Raw genomic sequence first — 19,580 nt, forward strand, 5'->3', positions numbered from 1 at the left:
ACGCTGACATCAGTGCATGCGCAAAGGCCCTTCAAACAGGCCTTCCGCCGAGAGGAGAGAAGGGCCGGCACAGAGAAGGAGAGAAGAGACCTGGAGAGAAGGGCCGGCAGAGAGAAGAGGTACCGGCATCGGGAGATTGCTTACAGGACGTGCCTCTCTTCGTGAGAGGCACGTCCTGTAGACCGTCAGCTGGCGCCAGCATCTCTCCTCTCCCCCAGTGTACCGCAGCACACCTGAAATCTTAGGAGGCTTATTGGTGTGCTGCAGCACACAGTTTGCGATACACTGTCTTAAACCCTCCAGTGGTCATCTTGTCAGTATGGTCAACTTTGGGGCACTTAGACCTGTTTTACATTCATCTAAGCCCCAGCATGTAAGTTCTGCCTAGGACATCCTGGGAAGCTTCAATTATTGTTTCAGGATGTCTAGGTTGAAGCCTGCCCAATGCCTACCCATAACACAACTCCCAACATGCCCCTTAGAAGTGCTGCTGAACATCCAGAAAGTTGATTTTGATTATCGGTACTTGGACATCCCTGCTATTAGGACGTCCAAGTGCCAACTTGGGCTGGTTTTTGGATATTTCAAAGTTTAGATTATGAACCTCAAAGAGTTGTGATATTTACAGGTATTTTATGTTGAATTATTTTTATTACGAAAAAAATAAGTTCTATGCAACATTCAGAAATGATAAATCACCAGTCCTAAACATTATTATTACCTATCGCGTTTTCTACATCTTCAACTAAAACCAGCTGGAACTTTCCATGCCCAGGTAATCTAGGTTTCCTGATTTCAGGTATTTTATAAAAGACACAAGTACATAGATAGAGAACACGCCCATGTAGATTTGTGTGAATTTGCTCTAAGGGCTGGTTCTAGGAGCCTATTTTATAAAGGCACATAGGCACCTGGTTGTTTTCATAAAATAAGCCTAATTAGGCTTTTGAGACGTTACATTTAAAAATCCTGTTCTAAAAGTGCTCATTTTCAAAGTGAAACAGTGCAGATAGTTCTATTTTAAAATTCTGCCCATCCATTGCTATTATTACTACTATTGCATTACTATTTTACATAAGGGAAGGTTATTGAAAGAATATATGCATTTGTATTTTTATTGATTAATCAATGGGTGGTTAGGGGGGTAAAATGGTTGCTCATGTATGTCTGCAAGATGAATGTGCTTTTCTTGATTTGTTATATGTTTATATATCTGTGTGTTGCACTGTTAATATTGAAAATCAATAAAGAATTTAAAAAAAAATAAAAAATTCTGCCCACAGAACAAGCTTGAAGACTGCAACTTTGTGGTCATTTGAAAATTGCCCCCAACTATTTTAAATAGGTGTCTTCAATGTAAATATTGAACTTTTACTAAGAAAGGAATGTGGACAGTTAAAATCAGTCTCTGTGTTGTTGCTCAGATTTGTAGCAAGATAATATTTTAAGCATCTTTTTACTATACTGTATTGTCCCCTCAGCAGAGCTGGGATAATGCCTAAAGAAGTCATAAAGAGATTTGATCTATGAAGCATACTAGTACAATAGTGGAGGAAGGGTAGGGTTACCAAATTTTCCATTTGGAAAATCCGGACCCCTAGGACCCCCCAGGCCCGCCCAGTTCCACCCTTCCCCGCCAAATTATGCCCCCAGGCCTGCCCCCAATCCAGCCCTAGCCCCGCCCTAGCCCCTGTGGCCTGCTTTCATCAGGCAGGAGCGATGTGCAGATGCGATGACATCATGTTCATGCATGTGGGCATGTGATGTCATTGCGTGGCATCTGCACATGCACGGATGCGGCACTGCCCGACAGTGATTTGTTCCAAGCTTTTCAAAACCCGGACAAAGTGCTAGGTTTTGAAAAGCCATCCGGACCCCCTTTTGAGAACATGTCCGGGGAGATTCAGACGCCCGGTAACCCTAGGGCAGGGGGACATATTTTAACTGAAAATTTGCTGCAAAGGCTTTACAGAACTACAAACGCTTACTTGGAGATGTGACAGAGAAGGAAGAAGTCTAGCCCCATAACTTCCAAACCTAGTTAATAGAATTTTCTTTGAAATAAAGAAAATATTTGAGAGGTTGCCAATATACAGGCTAAGGGAGGAGTTCTCTTCTTGGTATCTGGGCCTGTGACACAGTTGCCAAGCGATCACTGGGAAATAGAAAGGTAATGAGCAGTGTGATAAGGCCTGTTTCTTCATTTCTTCATAATGCAAATGTATGGGCTTTTTCCACTTTACCAGTAACACAGCAACATCTTTTTCCTGGCAGACTGCGGTGGCTCTTACAAATGATATTTCCATTTCCAGGATGAGGCTGGGATGGGAAGGAATTTAGCCACTGGCCAAACTGTATTGTAAACCTGTGGTTCTGAAGTATATGGGGGCACTCCTAAATTCATTTGTGCTGGTGCTGCCCTTATTTTGCTAAAGGGGCTCAGCTTCACCTACAGAGCTGGATTAACTCTTTAGGGGGCCCCCATGCAATCAAGTGCATTTTTATACCTGCCTCCCTCAAGTCTACAGTACAGCCTCCCAAAGCATTTAAACGATTACAAATCTTTTACCATTTTAAAATCCTTATTGAAGACCCATTTGTTTCACTTGGCTTACATGAAATAGAAGTTGAGGTAGATGGGGGAGGGGCTGATTTGTGTTTATATGCTGGTAAGACTGTGTTGGCTTTTTTCTTGTTTATATTAATGTAAACTGCTCTGATCTGTAACACAGATACTGTAACACAGTAATAGTGGTATATCAGGAATAAAAAACATAATGTCCCAAGCCCTAGCATGCTCAGACCCCAACAATCTCAGACTCTGCGAGCACTCTTCCCAACCTCTGAAAGTCTCCTTAGCTGTTTCTCAATTGTCTGCTCGCGCCTTTGTCCCGGCGCGCTTTTGACCTGACACTGTTTGGCTGTTCACCGCTTTCTATGGCTTTAATTGCTGTGAGTTTGCTTCAGCAGGCTGACAGGGCAAGATGGCGCTGGGGTGGGGATGGTACACATGATGCCACCTTTACCTGGATGCCAGCATATTGCCCAGTGTTGACTGATAATAAATGATGACACTAGAGAATGCTGTCACTTTTGAGGGTAAGTGTACATTTGCACATATAAGTGGGTGAATCTCTTCATAAAGGTGTTTAAAAAAGGCCAATCAATCAATAGATACATCAATTAATAAAAAACTCGAAACAATACAAAACTGGCTCAATTCCAATAAACTAGCATTAAATATACAAAAAACAAAATATATGCTTTTCACCTGGAAAAAGGACATAACCTTGAAGACTCCATTTGTCCTCAATAACATCCCCCTAGAATCTGTATCTACTTTAAAAATTTTAGGGGTTATTGTTGACGACAAACTACTGTTTCATGACCACATTAGTCATATAGTCAAAACCTGCTTTTACAAATTACGCTTGATACGATCAACCTCAAAATTTCTTGAGCCTAAATCTATCAACATACTGATTCATTCCTTGATAATAGCAAAAATGGATTATTGTAATTCTCTTTTACTTAATATCTCACAAAAGGAAAAAAGAAGACTGCAAATTATTCAAAATACAGCCGTTAAGCTAATCCACAATGCCAAGAAATAAGATCATGTCATGCCTTTAATGATTGTTTCCCATTGGCTCCCAATTAGTCATCGTATCACCTTCAAGGTAATACTTTTAGTATTTAAAACATTAACCTTCAACGAACCCCAATTTATAAGCAGAATGCTAATCCCTCATAATACCTCTCGACCTCTCCGGTTGACCTCCCAGAATCTCTTAACTATCCCTTCTCTGAAAATAGTAGGCACCAGAAGAGACAATATGTTTTCCATAATGGGTCCTCAATGGTGGAACTCACTATTTCAATATATTAAAGAAGAAAAGGACCTTACTTCCTTTAAAAAATCCTTAAAAACTTATCTTTTTAAAGATGCTTTTAATATTTAAATTTTAGACATGACATAATGCTCCAGGTTTTAACTCTCCCCCCTCCTCACTGTTTTGCCCTTCTTTGTTTATTCCCTCTAAGAAAGAATTGTAACTTTTCCCTCCTTTCCTTCCCAATGCATGTCTGTTTTATTTGTAAGAATTATGTTACTATGTTAGTCTTTGTAACCTATTTTTTTTTTTTTTTTTATTCTTTATTTATCATTTTAAAAATTTTAACAAAATCAAAACATTTTGTACAGAAAGATTGTCAGATCAAACACAAAATAATAAGTAAATCATTAACATAATATGGACAAAATTCTAATCGGACAATCTCAAGTCCTCAATAATTGTATGATCCAAGATATATATATGAGTGAACTTTTAAGGAAATCAATTTTAATTCTATATAATAAAGAATAGTATCATGTGTCTGACTTGAGGAATTATTCTAATACCAAGTCCAATCAGTTGTTATTACAGTTACATAGTTGTTAATGTGGTAGTTGTTGTTATACCCTCTTTTTCCAGACGTTTCAGTGTCAGAAAAGCTGTAAGTTGAGATGGCTCGAAAAACACATACTTATTATCTCGATATCTTACTATACATTTACATGGGAAACGTAAAAAGAAAATGCCACCCAGCTGTGTAACTCCTGCTTTCAACAAAAGAAACTGACGTCTACGATTCTGAGTTTCTCTACTAACATCTGGAAACATTTGAATTTTCAAACCCAGGAACTCCTTACTCTTGTTCCTAAAAAACATTTTCAAAATCCAATCTTTATCTGGCAACAAAGCCACAGATAGTACAAGAGTTGCTGGTTTAACCAAATCTTTATCTGATGTTTCCAAAATTGCTGTCAAATTTTGTTGAAGGTCTTGTATTTCCTGTCTCTTATTCTCCGAATGCTAACCCCTTACGTTCATAGGCAAATAATATACTCGAGTGAGAGGAGGCAATGATTCCTCAGGAATATTAAATATCTCCTTGAAGTACCTTTTTATCATCTCTCTCGGGTTTACAGATAGGATTTTAGGAAAATTCAACAGTCGTAGGTTATTAGTCCGATAGTTATTTTCCATAATTTCCAATTTTTTTCTAATACTTTGATTATCATTTATTATTGTAGATTGAACTTGTTTAATCATTTTCACTTCGTTTTCGATACCTCCCAATTTTTCTTTGACATTGGAAATTTCCTGTTTATTTTCCTCTATTGTCTGTTTTTGAATTTTTATATTCTTTTCACCTTCTTTAATTTGTTTAGTTAGTGAGTCTCCCAGTTTGGAAACTAAGTCCCAAATTGAATCAAGAGTCACTTCAGCTGGTTTTTGATATTTAAAGAAAGTCTCATGTAAAGTTGGGGAAGACTCACCTTGACTGCCTTCTGTCTGTTGGTCTGGTTTTTCTCCTCCTTCTGCTCTATCCGCTGGAACCATCTCTGGGCTTAACAAGGCCATAGAGACTTCACCTTGCTGGCTCCCTGATGTTACAGCCTCATGATCAGAGAGTGCTGCTACTTCTGGCCCACTCCTTTCACATGGGGAACTCGCACTCAGCGGTGGGGGAGGTGGACTCCTCTGGTCGGGGCTCAGCGTGGTATCCAGCCCAAGAACTTCCGATCCGGCGTCACTCCACGTCGCAGAGTCCAGCGGGCGATTCCACGAACCTACTGACTCCCTCTGAAGACGCTGAAGAAAATGTTCAATTGAAGCGAGAGGGGGGTGTTCAAGACGTCGCGAGGCTGCAGCGGCGCTCTTACCCCGTCTCTTCGGCATCGCGACTGACAAGTAGTCTAATCGCTGTTGTAATATAACAATCGTACCCTCAGCGTCTCACCAGGCACTGGTACAAATCAAATCATATATCCTGGATCTGGAGATCTCCTGTATTCGTTCCTTATTCCAATAGGTAAATCAATAATCTCCAACTCCCTGGCTCCCCGTGGCTCCAAGGGGCTCCCAAGGGGCCTGGCGAGCCCCTTAGGGCACGCCCCTTCGGCCACGCCCTGCGGCCGCGCGGCTGCGGCCGCAACCGCGGCGGCGTTCTGTTTTTAAATTGTTGGAGACGGACCCGGTGACGTCAGGGGTCCGTCTCTGAAGATGCCTGCGATGAACAAGTAATAAGAAGCAGAATCGCTGCTGCAGGAAGCCAGGGAGAGAGGCACAATCCCCTCTGATGAATTCCTCCGTTGCAGGAGATCTCCCGAGTCTCCCGCGGCGGCGTTCTGTTTTTAAATTGTTGGAGACGGACCCGGTGACGTCAGGGGTCCGTCTCTGAAGATGCCTGCGATGAACAAGTAATAAGAAGCAGAATCGCTGCTGCAGGAAGCCAGGGAGAGAGGCACAATCCCCTCTGATGAATTCCTCCGTTGCAGGAGATCTCCCCCTAGTTTCTTTTTTAGAAGGTTGTACATCGCTTAGCAAATTGAATAAGCGATCCATCAAATAATAATAAAAACTTGAAACTTGAAATGCTGATTAGCATTGTGCAGTAACAAATACTGCTTCCCCATAACAGGAGTTTTCTTGTCTTATATACACAGAAGGGAAACATGGTTTTGGAAACTGTGGACTTCATCATGACCCTCATTCTAGGATGGTGACAGGAGGACTGGTGGTGTAGCGAGGGTGAGAGGCGCCGTGCACATGCACCACTTCCCTTCCCCCACACATCCGTAACGTTCCTGGTGCGAGCAGTAACCCCCAAACTTGCTGTCACACCTGCGTGGCCTCTCCCTCTGACATCACTTCCTGGGCGCAGGTGCAGGAAGTGACATAAGAACATAAGAATTGCCGCTGCTGGGTCAGACCAGTGGTCCATCATGCCCAGCAGTCCGCTCATGCGGCGGCCCTCTGGTCAAAGACCAGCACCCTAACTGAGACTAGCCCTATCAGCATATGTCCTTGTACAGCAGGAACTTGTCTAATTTTGTCTTGAATCCCTGGAGGGTGTTTTCAGTGATCAGGTTCTAAACAATATCGCACCACTGAGACTATGCAAGAAAACACTTCGTCCATCAGACAGCTGGTTTGATGTTGACCTATTAGCTTTAAAACGAGAAGTACATAATTGGAAAGAACATGGTGTAAATCAGGGATAGACAACAACAGACTCAACTAGCGACTAAAAGTTAAAGAGTATAAAAGAATGATTAAAGAAAAGCGTTGTAAACATTATTCCCAAATCATTAATTCTCCTTCGCTGAATAGCAAAGAACTTTTCAGAATAGTCAATTCTGTTTGATATTGATCTACATAAACGCTCCAACTCAGACCTCCCACCCTCTGCTGCAAACCTAGCCGATTACTTTGCCAGCAAAATTCATAATCTGAAATTGTCTCTCGTAGTTTCCAGCATAGAATCAATAATCAACCAACCTGCCGTAGGAAAGGAAGTTTCAAAAGGAATCATTTTGAAAACCCAGACTGGAACCAATTTCTCAAGCTCTACTCTAAATATGCAAAATCCGATTGCCTACTAGACAACTGCCCACCGTCTATCATGAAATCTGCCCCCTCCCCATTCAAAGCTGAACTCTTCAACTGGGTCTATCTATGTTTGTCCACTGGCCACTTTCCGGTAGAACGCGGCCATATCCTCATGTCTCCAATTATTAAAAACTCCAAGGAACCAATCTCTTCGGCTGCCAACTACAGACCCATTGCCAACATACCACTTTTCCAAAAACTTATGGAAGGTCTAGTTAATCATGATCTCATGAAATACCTAGAAAAGTTCAACATTCTACACGACTCCCAATCTGTTTTTCATACAAATCAGAGCACAGAAACTGTCTTAGCTTCACTGACTAATTACCTCTTCCATTTGTTTTCACTGGGAAAAAACGCACTGGTACTTCAACATGAGCAGTGCCTTTGACCTGGTTGACCATGACATTTTGCTCAGATGCCTCGACTCCATTGGCATCACAGGACAGGTATTAAACTGGTTTACAGGCTTCTTAAAAAAACACACTTACCAGGTTCACTGTAATGGAACCTTCTCCCAATCCTGGTGTAATCCCTGCAGAGTTCCACAGGGCTCCCCTCTATCCCCCTCTCTATTCAACATCTACATGGCTTCATTGGGACATATGTTATCTGACTTAAAATTGAAATCATATATATACGCAGATGACATCACAATTATCATTCCCATAACCTCTCTGACACGAGAGATGGAACAAATCATCTCATCCATCCTCACTAAGATAGAACAATGGACCACACAATTCAAATTAAAACTGAACCCAGAAAAAACCAACATTTTCTTGGCAAGTCCTATCTACAAGTTAACAAATACCTCTTTGAAATCAAACGGGTTAAACTACCCAATTAACTCTACTATCAAAATCCTTGGAGTCATCCTGGACTGATGCCTGACTTTCGAAGACCATACTAATGCTCAGGTTAAAAAATGCTTTTGTACCCTCTGGAAACTTCGCACCATCAGACAATATTTCGACTTCTTCTCCTTTCCACTGCTGGTCCAATCACTAATCTTAAGCATCTTAGATTACTGCAACATTATATACCTGGGATCCTTTAAGAAAACCATCAAACATTTGAGAATCGTACAGAATGCTGCTGTTCGCCTCATCTATGGTCTCAAAAAATCAGATCCTGTATTACAGAAAACTGCACTGGCTGCTGATGGAGGCAAGGATCATCTTCAAGTTTGCTTGCCTCTGCTTCAAAAACTTAACAGGCTCATCCCCAATCTACCTGTCACACCATTTTGAATTTTCAGGCCCCACCCGCACACGTAATGCCTACCTGTTTGCCTTCCCGTCCTTAAAGGATTGTATCTACAAGAGATTCCTTGATAGACCTCTGTCTTTCCAAGCAGGCAAATGGAATAAATGTCTAACCACCCTCATTTCAAATGCACCCTCCTACCAAACCTTCAGGAAATCAATTAAAACCTATCTCTTTGATAAATTTCTCTGACTCCCTCCCTGCCTTGTATCCCTTCCTTGTATCTCTGATATGCCTGCGGATATACCTGACTACTCTCGACTTGCTAAGCTAATCTGAATGTCTTGTATATAACATCGCTACCTGTGTACAGTCTCTTCCTCTGTAAACCGCTCTGAACTGTTGTGGTACTGCAGTATACAAAAATAAAGTTATTATTATTATTCCCCCTATAACAGACTCCGGAAAGGCGTTCCAGTTTTCCAACACTCTCTGGGTGAAGAAGAACTTCCTTACGTTTGTACGGAATCTATCCCCTTTCAACTTTAGAGAGTGCCCTCTCGTTCTCCCTACCTTGGAGAGGGTGAACAACCTGTCCTTATCTACCAAGTCTATTCCCTCCAAGAAGAAGAGCCGATGCAGGCGCGACAGCAGGTTGGGGGTTGCTGCACGCGCCAGGAACCTTACAGAGGTTCAGGGGAAGAGAAGCGATGCATGCACATGACAGTGTGTGTGTATGTGTGTGTGTGGGGGGGTGTTCCGCGCCCCTATGAAGATAGCACCTGGAGTGGACTGTTCCCCCCCTCCCCATACGACTACACCGAGTAGGACTGCCTTGAAATCAGAACCATTGTATATCAACATTCGAGAGTATGCACTCACCTCCCGGGAGAAACCACTCCAGAGAATCTTGTTCTCATCAATAAACAGTCGCTCTCCTTTCTTGGCATAGACGTTGTAGTGGCCAATCTCTTCAAACACGATGGACCCGTCATCTGGAGACTGGTGCCAGTTGATGATTGAATAGTTTCCAATCAGGTCCCCAAATTCATTGAAGTCTACCTGCTCCCCCATATTGCTAGTGAAATTTAGGTGTCGTAAGTGTTTCAAAACCTACAAAATAAGCATAAAAAGACTTCTGTATAAAAGAAATGACAATAATAACCTTTCTGTAGGGCTTTTATATGTGTGGTGGTCGTGATCACCAGTTCTCTGTAACACTGTAAACCTGTTGTATTGCAAGCCCACTGATTCCTTAAATTTCTTCCCTTAATCAATTGCTCTTATATTCTATTTTATTTTCACAAGTGTTCTGCGTTTACCTGAAATAGCAAGCCTCTACATGCAATAATCTCTTCAGTTCTATAAAACTTGGAAACTTGTGAACCCACGCACTGGTGGAGCGAGGGCGGGAGGCACCCGGGGGGCGATGGTGTCCCCCTTGCCCTCCCCACTCCTACCCCACCCTCTCCCCCTGGTGCACACCTGCCCCTTTCCTTCCCCAGTGCCTGTTTAATTTCCGTGGTGCAAGCATCATCTCCAACTTGCTGCCTGTGCTGGCATCGGCTCTCCCTCTGACGTCACTTCCTAGTTGCAGGACCCAGAAGTGACATCAGAGGGGAGCACCGAGGCCGACACGAGCAGCAGGTTGGAGCTGCGGCTCGCACTGTCGAAGAACTAGAAGTATGGTGGGAGGAAGCGAAGGTGAGCACTCGGCGGGGGAAGAGTGGGAAGAAGCGGTGGGGCCCCACCAAGATGGCACCAAGGGTCCCCCCCCACTTACTACACCACTGAACCCATGTAATGTTGACTTTATTCAAAATGTTTGATACAGCAGTGGTATTCAACCCAGTCCTCAGGGACCACCTGGCCAGTCGGGTTTTCAGGATATCAACAATGAATATGAATGACAGAGACTTTGAAAACCCGATTGACCAGGTAGTCCCTGAAGACTGGGTTGAATACCACTGTGATACAGTACATTGGTTGTAAGTAGGGGTTCTATTATTTAGGGATTAATTCATTTAATTTGATTGCTTCCCAGCTAATTAGAAGGTAAAAGTGAACTTCTATTTATGGATATTTCTGTGATGAGATGATATTGCTGGCCACCTTTTTGGCCAAATCAAATAAACAGAGCTGTAAAGTTATCCAATTCCAGGATGGAGGTTTTAGGCCAGACCTGGATTTCTGACAACCTCATCCTGTTGCATTATGAGACCCACAGCATTGATTGTAATCGATGTCATTCTAAGGGTCTATTCATCCTGTATTTCTCTACTGTCATCTAGTGGCCTCCAAATAAGTATCCCTTCTCTTTCCATATTGACTTTGACATCTGGCTTTTCTTCCTTAATTCTGGGTGATTTTAACCTCTATACATATGATCCAACAGACTTGCATACCTCTATATTCTATGCTTTAATTTGCTCTGATGGTGTTCAACTTTTCTCTACTGCTCCCATTCTACTGCTTCAGCATAGACAATTCCATAATCTTGTGTATCACTCAACTTGCTCCTCTTTGGCCTGATCCAGGTTTGTTCGCTCCCTCCGTGATAATCATTTCTTTATCTTTTAAGCTCAGCTGTAATGCTTCTCCATTTCATCCAGTCTCACCTTCTACACATTTAGAAATCTTCATGTCCCTTCTGTACCACCATCATCTCTCCTCTATTCTGGAACCTTATTGGAGTTGGTTAATGAGGTAGTTTCTCTCCCTTAGACAGCCTTTCACTACCCATCTGCTGGACTGTAAAATGTACCAACATCCAATTCTAGTTTACAAGCAAAATTCACAATCTCTTCATTCCTGAACTCACTCTGCAGAGTGTCTCTTGCAAAAATCTGATCTTAGGTGAACTTCATGCATTTCAGATTCATACTCATTTTCTTCCAGTCTCCAATTACACATGTGAAACAATGCTATTATGCCCATCTGACAAACAGCCTCACCTGCAATACGTTGAAACCTTTAGCTTAATGTGTGGCGGCAGCTAAGAAAACAAATAGAATGTTAGGAATTATCTATGGTATGGCCGCACCTCGAATACTATGTGCAATTCTGATCACCATAGCTCAAAAAAGTAGCAGTATTAGAAAAGGTTCCAATAGAGTTCCAATGAGCATCAGGAGCAGCATGGGCCATTCAGCGCGGCTCTCTGTACTAAAAACTGCTAGCGCAGTTTGATAGAAGAGGCCCATAGTATAGAGTTTACAGGTTACAGTTTCTCACAGTTACATTGCAAGGTTTTTCTTTTTTTTATTTATCAAGTTACAAAATATTTATTATGTGTTGGTGACTAAGCGGTTGGACCCGACATGTTTCGCTTCCGCTTCGTCAGGGATCCACACATAGCCGCTATCAACCAGTTGATATGCGGGATGGTTGATAGCAGCTATGTGTGGATCCCTGACCAAGTGGAAGCGAAACATGTCGGGTCCAACCACTTAGTTACCAATTAAGATAAGTACAACATAAAATGTTTAATAAAAAGTTTAATAAAAGAGTGCAAATTTAACAGTAAAATAGAAGCTAGAATAGAAAATTAAGTCTGGACCAGTGAGGAGGTAACACATGATCCTCCCTGAAAAATTTTACCTATAATAGGACGGAGGAGGGGTGTTTCTGAGGTCTTTGGCATAGGAAATATGAAAGCTGGAAGATGGTGAAAGAAGATTAATACCATAAATATTATAAATCTTGGAATTAGGTTGAAAGACATTAACCGCAATGTGGACTTTGAATTATGATTAAGCGATTAATCAAAAAATAATTAAACTTGAAACTTGACATAAGTTGCCATTCTAAATAAAGCCAGTCTGGCAGATGTTCCAAGACTTCAGGAAGGATCCAATACATACCCTGCTGCTTAATGAAAGCTTGATGATATCTATATAAATTTGGAAAATTTACCCCTAAGGCAATTCTAGCAATTTTACCAAGCCAAACAAATTTAGTGAGAATTCCATTCAATTTCTTATAAAAGGACCCCTGAAAATAAACTGGCAACATACTCATTTGGTAGCAAACTACAGGCAAAATCATCATCTTGACAGGTTGGACTCTCCCCTACCAAGAAAGATGTAATGGGTTCCAATGCTCACACATTTCTTTGACTTTCAGCAATAAAGATTTTTCATTTACTGTCATCGTGTCTTCCAATGTATTTTGAATCATGATACCTAAATATTTTATACCCTCTTCCTTCCAAAGGAATGGGAATGGATCAAACTACGCAAGCTACCGCTGACCTCCTAGCCCTCCACTAATATCTCCCCAATGACCCTATCAAGTAACCAACCCTAAACTTTCTCCTCCTTTCTAGTAATCCTCAATTTTCCCCCTTCCTCAATTTTCTCCCCTTCACCTCTACTAGTTAACGCCCCCCAAATTGTAACTCCCCTGCATCAATTGTGTAAGCGTCCTCTGCATCTACTGTGAAAGCGCCCCCTAAATTGTAACTTCCTGGAAATGTCCAGCTATCAAATACTATGATCCGCTTAGAACTGCAAGGTACAGGTGGAATAGAAGTCACCAATGTAATGTAATGTAAATAGTCCTTTTGCACAATGCACATTTAACGGAAGAACCTCCGATTTGCTCCAATTTATTTTGTAGCCAGAAAATTTACCAAATCTATCAATCAATTCCAGTAAATGCGGAATGGTACATTCAGAATTCTTCAAATGAAGCAAGATATTATCTGCATAAGCAGAGATCTTATATTTCCGACCTGCACTAGGAATCCCCTGTATCTCCTTTGCCTGCTGTATAGCCAACAACAAGGGTTCCAGAACAATGTCAAAAAGCAATGGAGACAAGGGACATCCTTGTCTAACTCCCCTCTTCAGACCAAAACGCTCCGAAAATATATTATTAATATATAGTCTGGCTGAGGGGGAACTATACAAGTTTTAAATCATTTGAATAAATCCGGATCCTATACCAAACCAATCCATAGCTTGACACATGAAAGTCCATTCTACACGATCAAAGGCCTTCTCCGCATCCAAAGAAACAGAGAAGGCTGGAACATCCATTGTTTTGCTAAATTTAGCATATGTAATGCCAATCTGGTATTACTTGAAGAATGTCTTTGAGCAACGAAACCCATTTGATGCATACCGATCATATAAAGGAGAGCCTTGGCTAGTCTTAGAGCCAATAACTTAGCTAGGAGTTTTCCATCCACATTAATTATAGAAATAGGCCTGTAGTTTGAAACCAACATGGGCTGCTTCTCCTGTCACTACTGTCAGGGCTCTGCACCAACCCAATCGCTCACTGAGCGATTGAGTCGGAGTTTGCATGCAAACTTGATAATGAATCAATCACTGTTTGCAAATTGGCCAGAGAATCGGCCAACAGCGATTGAGTCACTATCTTTAGTGAATCTGGGCCTTAGAGAGAACTAAGGCTGAAGCCAGACAAACTTCTATGGTCTGTTTCCCACAAATGAAGAAAGACTAAAGAAAATTTGGCAAGCCTAGCATTGGGGGAATCAAGGGAATCTGTAGTTTGTGTCCTGCAAATGGCAAAAGACAAGTGAAGCATCAGGAACTCCAGTGTTGTAGACAGTGGCGTAACGAGGGTGAGTGGTGCCCCTCCCCCGCCCTCTTCTCCACCCCAAAGCTCCTTCCCACAATGTGCATGCCCCTTTCCCTTCTCCATACCTTTTTAATTTTCCACTCGCAAATAACATTACGAACTTGCGGCCTGCATTGTGTCGGCTATCCCTCTGATGTCACTTCCTAGGCGCGGGCACCGGAAGTGACATCAGAGAGAGGCGACACCGAAGAGGGCAGCAAGTTCGTAATGCTGCTCACATAGGGAAAATTAAAGAGGCATGAGGGGGAGGGAAGGGAAGGGGCACAAGCATGCAGAAGGGGGGGGGGGTTATGAAGAAGCCTAGGAGGCGCAAAGGAGGACAGATGCTGGTGCCCCTACCAAAATTGTGCCTGGGGCAGACCCCCTTTTACTACGCTACTGGTTGTAAATCACTTTGTCACATGCTGTGAGCATGGGTGTTGTTCATCTTAGGGGGGAAGGGAAAACTTCTTGACTGGCAAGTTGAATACTGTCAGTAATACTTGGGGTTGATATATAGATGGATGCAACCTGCAAAGATCAGAAAATTAAACTCTGAGCTGCCTTGTTGGGCAGAGGTCTTTTTCTACCATCATTTGCTATACTACTTTTTCTATCATGGTATACACAAAACTAGGGTAACCAGATTTTCTGTTCGGAAAATCTGGATCCCTTAGACCTGTCCCTAGGCCCGCCTAGTTCTACCCATCCCCACCCCAGTCCCACACCCATCTTACATGATGTTATCATTTCCAGTATTTCTGTTGCCTTGTTTTTTAATCCTGTAAACCGGCGGTATATAAATAAAATTATGTTATGTTATATATATCCTCCCATCTTCTTCTTCCAAATACGTGTAAGGAAAAATTGCAACCTCTTGATGCTGCTTCCCTAATGACTGGGTGATTCAGTATATCCTTTGAACCATCTTCCCAGATTCTCAATGTTTTTTCTTCTGCTTCCCAATCATTTTTGTCACTGCATGCAAGTTTATTCGAGGGCATCCTTGTAAATTGGACAAATCACATAACTTTTTTTTGCTGTCTGATGTATTATAGGCCTGACTTCAAATCTAATCTCTGCCAGATCTATGGCTCTTTGGATAGAGGCATCTCATTTCTGTTGGATAATTTCCATTCCTGTGTTGATGTTAAGTGCATGTTTGACAGTGATAGCTCAATGCCTTAATGAGGCTGGCTTTTAGACTTGCAGATATGTGTTTACGTTGAAACAAAAGTGCCAGCTGTCCAAATAATTTGATTTGCTTTTGCTCATTTTATATTGATTGCACTCCCCGACCTTCCATCTTCTGTCTGTTTATTTCAAGAGACATAAATTCATTTGTTTGAGTAATCTACTGTTTAGTCATTATTTTCAATTCTTCCATTTGTCTCCTTATTCCCATTAATTCTGTGTTTTTCCATACTAATTCTCATGTGACGGTCTTTGCCTTATGAAGGTAATTTTATAGCCAGGCACCTACTTAAAGGCAGCCAAAATTTCCCTATTTTAAGCCTATTTTATAAAGAAAAGTATGCACCTACTTTTCTTTACATGATGGTAATAGCGCGGTGAAAGTAGCTTCACAACAGATTTTTGGGCAACATTTAACTTATGCTGGCAAACCAACAAGCTTTGTTATTCCCCTTGAAGAAGCCCGTTGGTGCGAAACGGATTGGGCCTCCGTCAGGTCATAAAGATAAGTGCTTGATGGTAGTTTGTATGGAGCCAGATGAAATATTATTGTGGTTTTAAATTCACGGTTGCCAGTTTTTGGTTGCTCATTCAAAAGTGAGAGAAGCAGATATTTAATCATAAAATTGATTTAATCACATATATAGTATTTAAATTGAATCATATTTAAACAAATTGAATCACATAAATATTTAACAGAGGTTTTGACCAATGATGAAACCCAACCCCAAAATGGTTTCAATCTATTGATTGTATTCCTGGGGTATTTTGAGGTCTTTTTTCCTCTGTTTTATGATAAATTATGCATTATATATAATTCAGAGTGTTCTACATTACATGTCAACCTTCATGTAAGGCACCATCACTTGCTCAGACCTTGCCTAGATGGGCATCAACTGTAATATTTGATCATTTATAAGCATAGATGTATGCTCCATGCAAATTCCACCCAGGTGCATGTCCATGTAAAAGTGCACATCACGCAAGGAAGATGTGCAAGTTTCAAGTTTAATAAAATTTTGATCAAATCGCAATTAAAAAAAAAATTCAAAGCAATGTACAATATAAAATGGGGAAGACAGAAAAAATAATTAAGAACATTAACATAGACGATCATGACTAGTAGATCCGAAAGGGATGTGGGGAGAACTACAACTGATATTTTATAAGAGATCACTTATTTTTATGTAAATGTTTAAGATACCACCATTTACACATTTTCTGCCTGATATTCAGCCGCCCCTGCCCTGGGTGCCCCCTTTCTTTGCTCTGCCACTGGAGAGAATTTTCCCTGGCTATGACTGCTATGGACATTGCATTAGAATACTGTCAAGTCCTGAATCTAGTCTCAGGAGAAACTGGGGACTACTATAATGTATATGAGTGGAGGTAATTCGTAATACAGCTCTCCTTCCATATTCGCGGTTTCCTTATTTGCAAATTCGATTATTTGCAATTTTTTTCTTCTATTTGCAGGCTGCCCGAACCTCCCCGGACCTTACCTGGTGGTCTAGCGGTGACGTGGGGCAGGAGCGATCTTCGTATGCTCCTGCCCCGTGCCGAACCATCATCAAAATGGCTGCAAGGTAAGGTCCGGGGATGCAGGATGGAGTCGGGGGGGGGGGGAGTCAGAACTGGCCCCAAAACTTATTTACAATTTTTCCCTATTCATGGGCCGGTTCTGCACCTAACCCCCGTGAATATGGAGGGAGAGCTGTATTACCAGCCTGAGGAATATGGTGAATGTCTAACAAGGTGGAGAATTGGAGAACTGTGCTAAAAGGTTGAACTTTGATTAATTGGCTTCCCCAAGTCCATGGGTGCCAGCTCTGTGGGTACTTGAGCACCCCCAGTATTTTGTCCAGAAAGGAGTTAATTCCATTCGGTTTATAAAAGTTGGTTCCTATGCCCAGGTCTACTAGTATATTCAGTGGAAATATTTGAGCTATCTCATTCCTATTCTCTCTTCATGTTTGACCTCTCAGTACCGTAATTGATTGACTCTCCTACCAATACTTGTCCATCACTAGTGCTAGAATGTATCACACAGACCTACCAGAACTTTCTTCCTCCCACGCCAAGGAGTGAGTCACATAGCTCTCGATTTAAAAGCATGTTGAAAGCCCACCTTTTCCCATCAGGTGGAACTTCCTGTTTCTGATGCTACAGAGTGAGACAGAGGTTTGGGGTCTGACAAGAAACAACATGCTTTCAGTGCTGCTGCATCAAGACAAGTTCCCTTGACTGTGAGGGGCATAGAGAAGAAGTGATCAGGGGAGAGGGAGCTGCCAGAGTGCGTGGTGAGTTATTAAGAGGTGTCCATAGAAAAAAGTAAATCACAAGTGTGTGTGTGTGGGGGGGGGGAGAGGGGGTGTAGTTCAGTGCAGTTAATCACATTAAAATTGTTTAAGAGTTAAATTATTAATGCATTAATTGAATTAATAATGCATTTAATGTACAGCCCTACTATTTACATTGCCACCAGAGTTAAATCTTGAAATTCAATTCCGGGCTCCCAGCACATGAGGATGAGTAAATTAACTGGATTTGATTGAGTGAGTCTTAAGATATAAGATTTGATTATTTGTAAGAGATATTTGAAAGTATTTTTTAAAAATTTTCTTAAAAAAATATATACACAAATATAACAAAAAAAAAATATTAAAAATAGGAGGTGCCTTATCGGCTTTTGTGCCGATAAGGTAACTAACTGTAGCCTGAATGCTTGAAAAATTTGGTAACAAGTACGAGCATCCTGGAGGCTCCTTACTTCTGCTGATTTTACATCCCCCATTGCTCCCTTCTGATCAGGCTGGCTCGTGCAGGCTGATTCTCAGGCTTCACTCCTTTTCATGGAGTTTCTCAGTGCCCTCTTCCTCAGCTTGCGTGCTCGTAAAAACAGGCAGGCACAATGCAAGCAGGGCTGGTTCAGCTTGCGTGCTCGCGGAGACATGCGGGCACAATGCAAGCAACACTGGTCCTCGTGTGCCGGATCCGATCAGCAGATGCACAATTCATGAGGACCCAGTGCATTCATCCTTCTCCTGCATCCCAGGCATCTTCAAGGTGATGAGTAGAAAAGTTGTAATGGAGAGCTGTAGAAAATCCGATCAATGGGAACGGGCGGAAACTAAAGACTGGGGATTAGGGGGAAGCAAGAGGAAATGGGTAGTGCTCAGGCATGCCTGGTGGAACCCGAGGCACTGCACGTGCTCAGAGAGAGAGAGAAAAAAAAAATATCTCTGGGCTATTGAAGAGCTTATCTGCAAATGGGAGCTGATGGGACATCACCCATATGTGGCTGACTATCCCGCTGTCCACAGAGAACCTACGTTACTGGTAACTAACTACACTTTTTCTCCAACTACAAGATTCCTATATTATGCACAGCATTGGCTTTATAAATAAATATTTGTGTCTCCGGTGCGCTGTAGAGTCAAGAAGAGTTTCTAATTTTGAAACTGTGAGAGAGTGAGAAGTAAAATCTCTTTTCTTGAGAACAGGAATTGCATCAAGGGTAGTGGAGTTTGGAGTAGTTGGTCCCTTTGTGTTTGTGATTGTGGAGTGGTTTATTAACAATTCACTTAATCCCCCAGTGCCCCAGGTACATTAGATAGAGTGTGAACACGCTGGGATAGATAGGGAAAAATGCTTGAGTACCTGAATAATTTGTAATCTGTGTAGAATTGTAGGATATGTGGAATATAAATAAATTAAATAAATAAACCAGCCAGCTCCCATTCCTGCCTCCAGACCTTTCCAAACACATATTTCTGGCTCAGAGTGAATAGTTTGGGGAATTTTGGAACAGGGGGGGGATTTGAGGTTGGCTGTAGGCTCTTTGGCCCAGATTGTTAGGAGGGCAGGTGGCATACATTGTTTTAAGGCCAGACATTTAAAATAAAAAAGAAAAACCATACAGTTTGATGATGTGGTTCATGTTATTACAGATGCAAAACAACAGAAGTGAGACCAACACTACTATTACATACCTTTTGGAAATGAAACCACTTCCCTCATGAGCAATCAGGGTGAACCAGACCAAAATCTATTTTTTATTGACATTGTGTGTGACTCCAGGAAAGCCCCTTTAATTCCATATGCCTCCTTTTACCACTCTATAATTCGATAATAACAGCACTGTGCCAA

The 19,580-nt window shown here is 41.7% G+C and overlaps 1 protein-coding gene across 1 annotated transcript in view; it reads right to left on the minus strand.

The window, feature by feature from the left end:
* The window catches only part of CASR (calcium sensing receptor), a 161,941-nt gene that overhangs the window by 17,340 nt on the left and 125,021 nt on the right, over positions 1 to 19,580 (minus strand). Inside the window, exon 5 of the mRNA XM_033940337.1 lies at positions 9,531 to 9,761. Within this exon, the coding sequence (XP_033796228.1) occupies positions 9,531 to 9,761 (231 nt within the window). The remainder of the gene's footprint in view (positions 1 to 9,530; positions 9,762 to 19,580) is intronic.

This window comes from Geotrypetes seraphini, chromosome 4 (genome assembly GCF_902459505.1).
Source record: "Geotrypetes seraphini chromosome 4, aGeoSer1.1, whole genome shotgun sequence".
Lineage (NCBI taxonomy): Eukaryota > Metazoa > Chordata > Amphibia > Gymnophiona > Dermophiidae > Geotrypetes > Geotrypetes seraphini.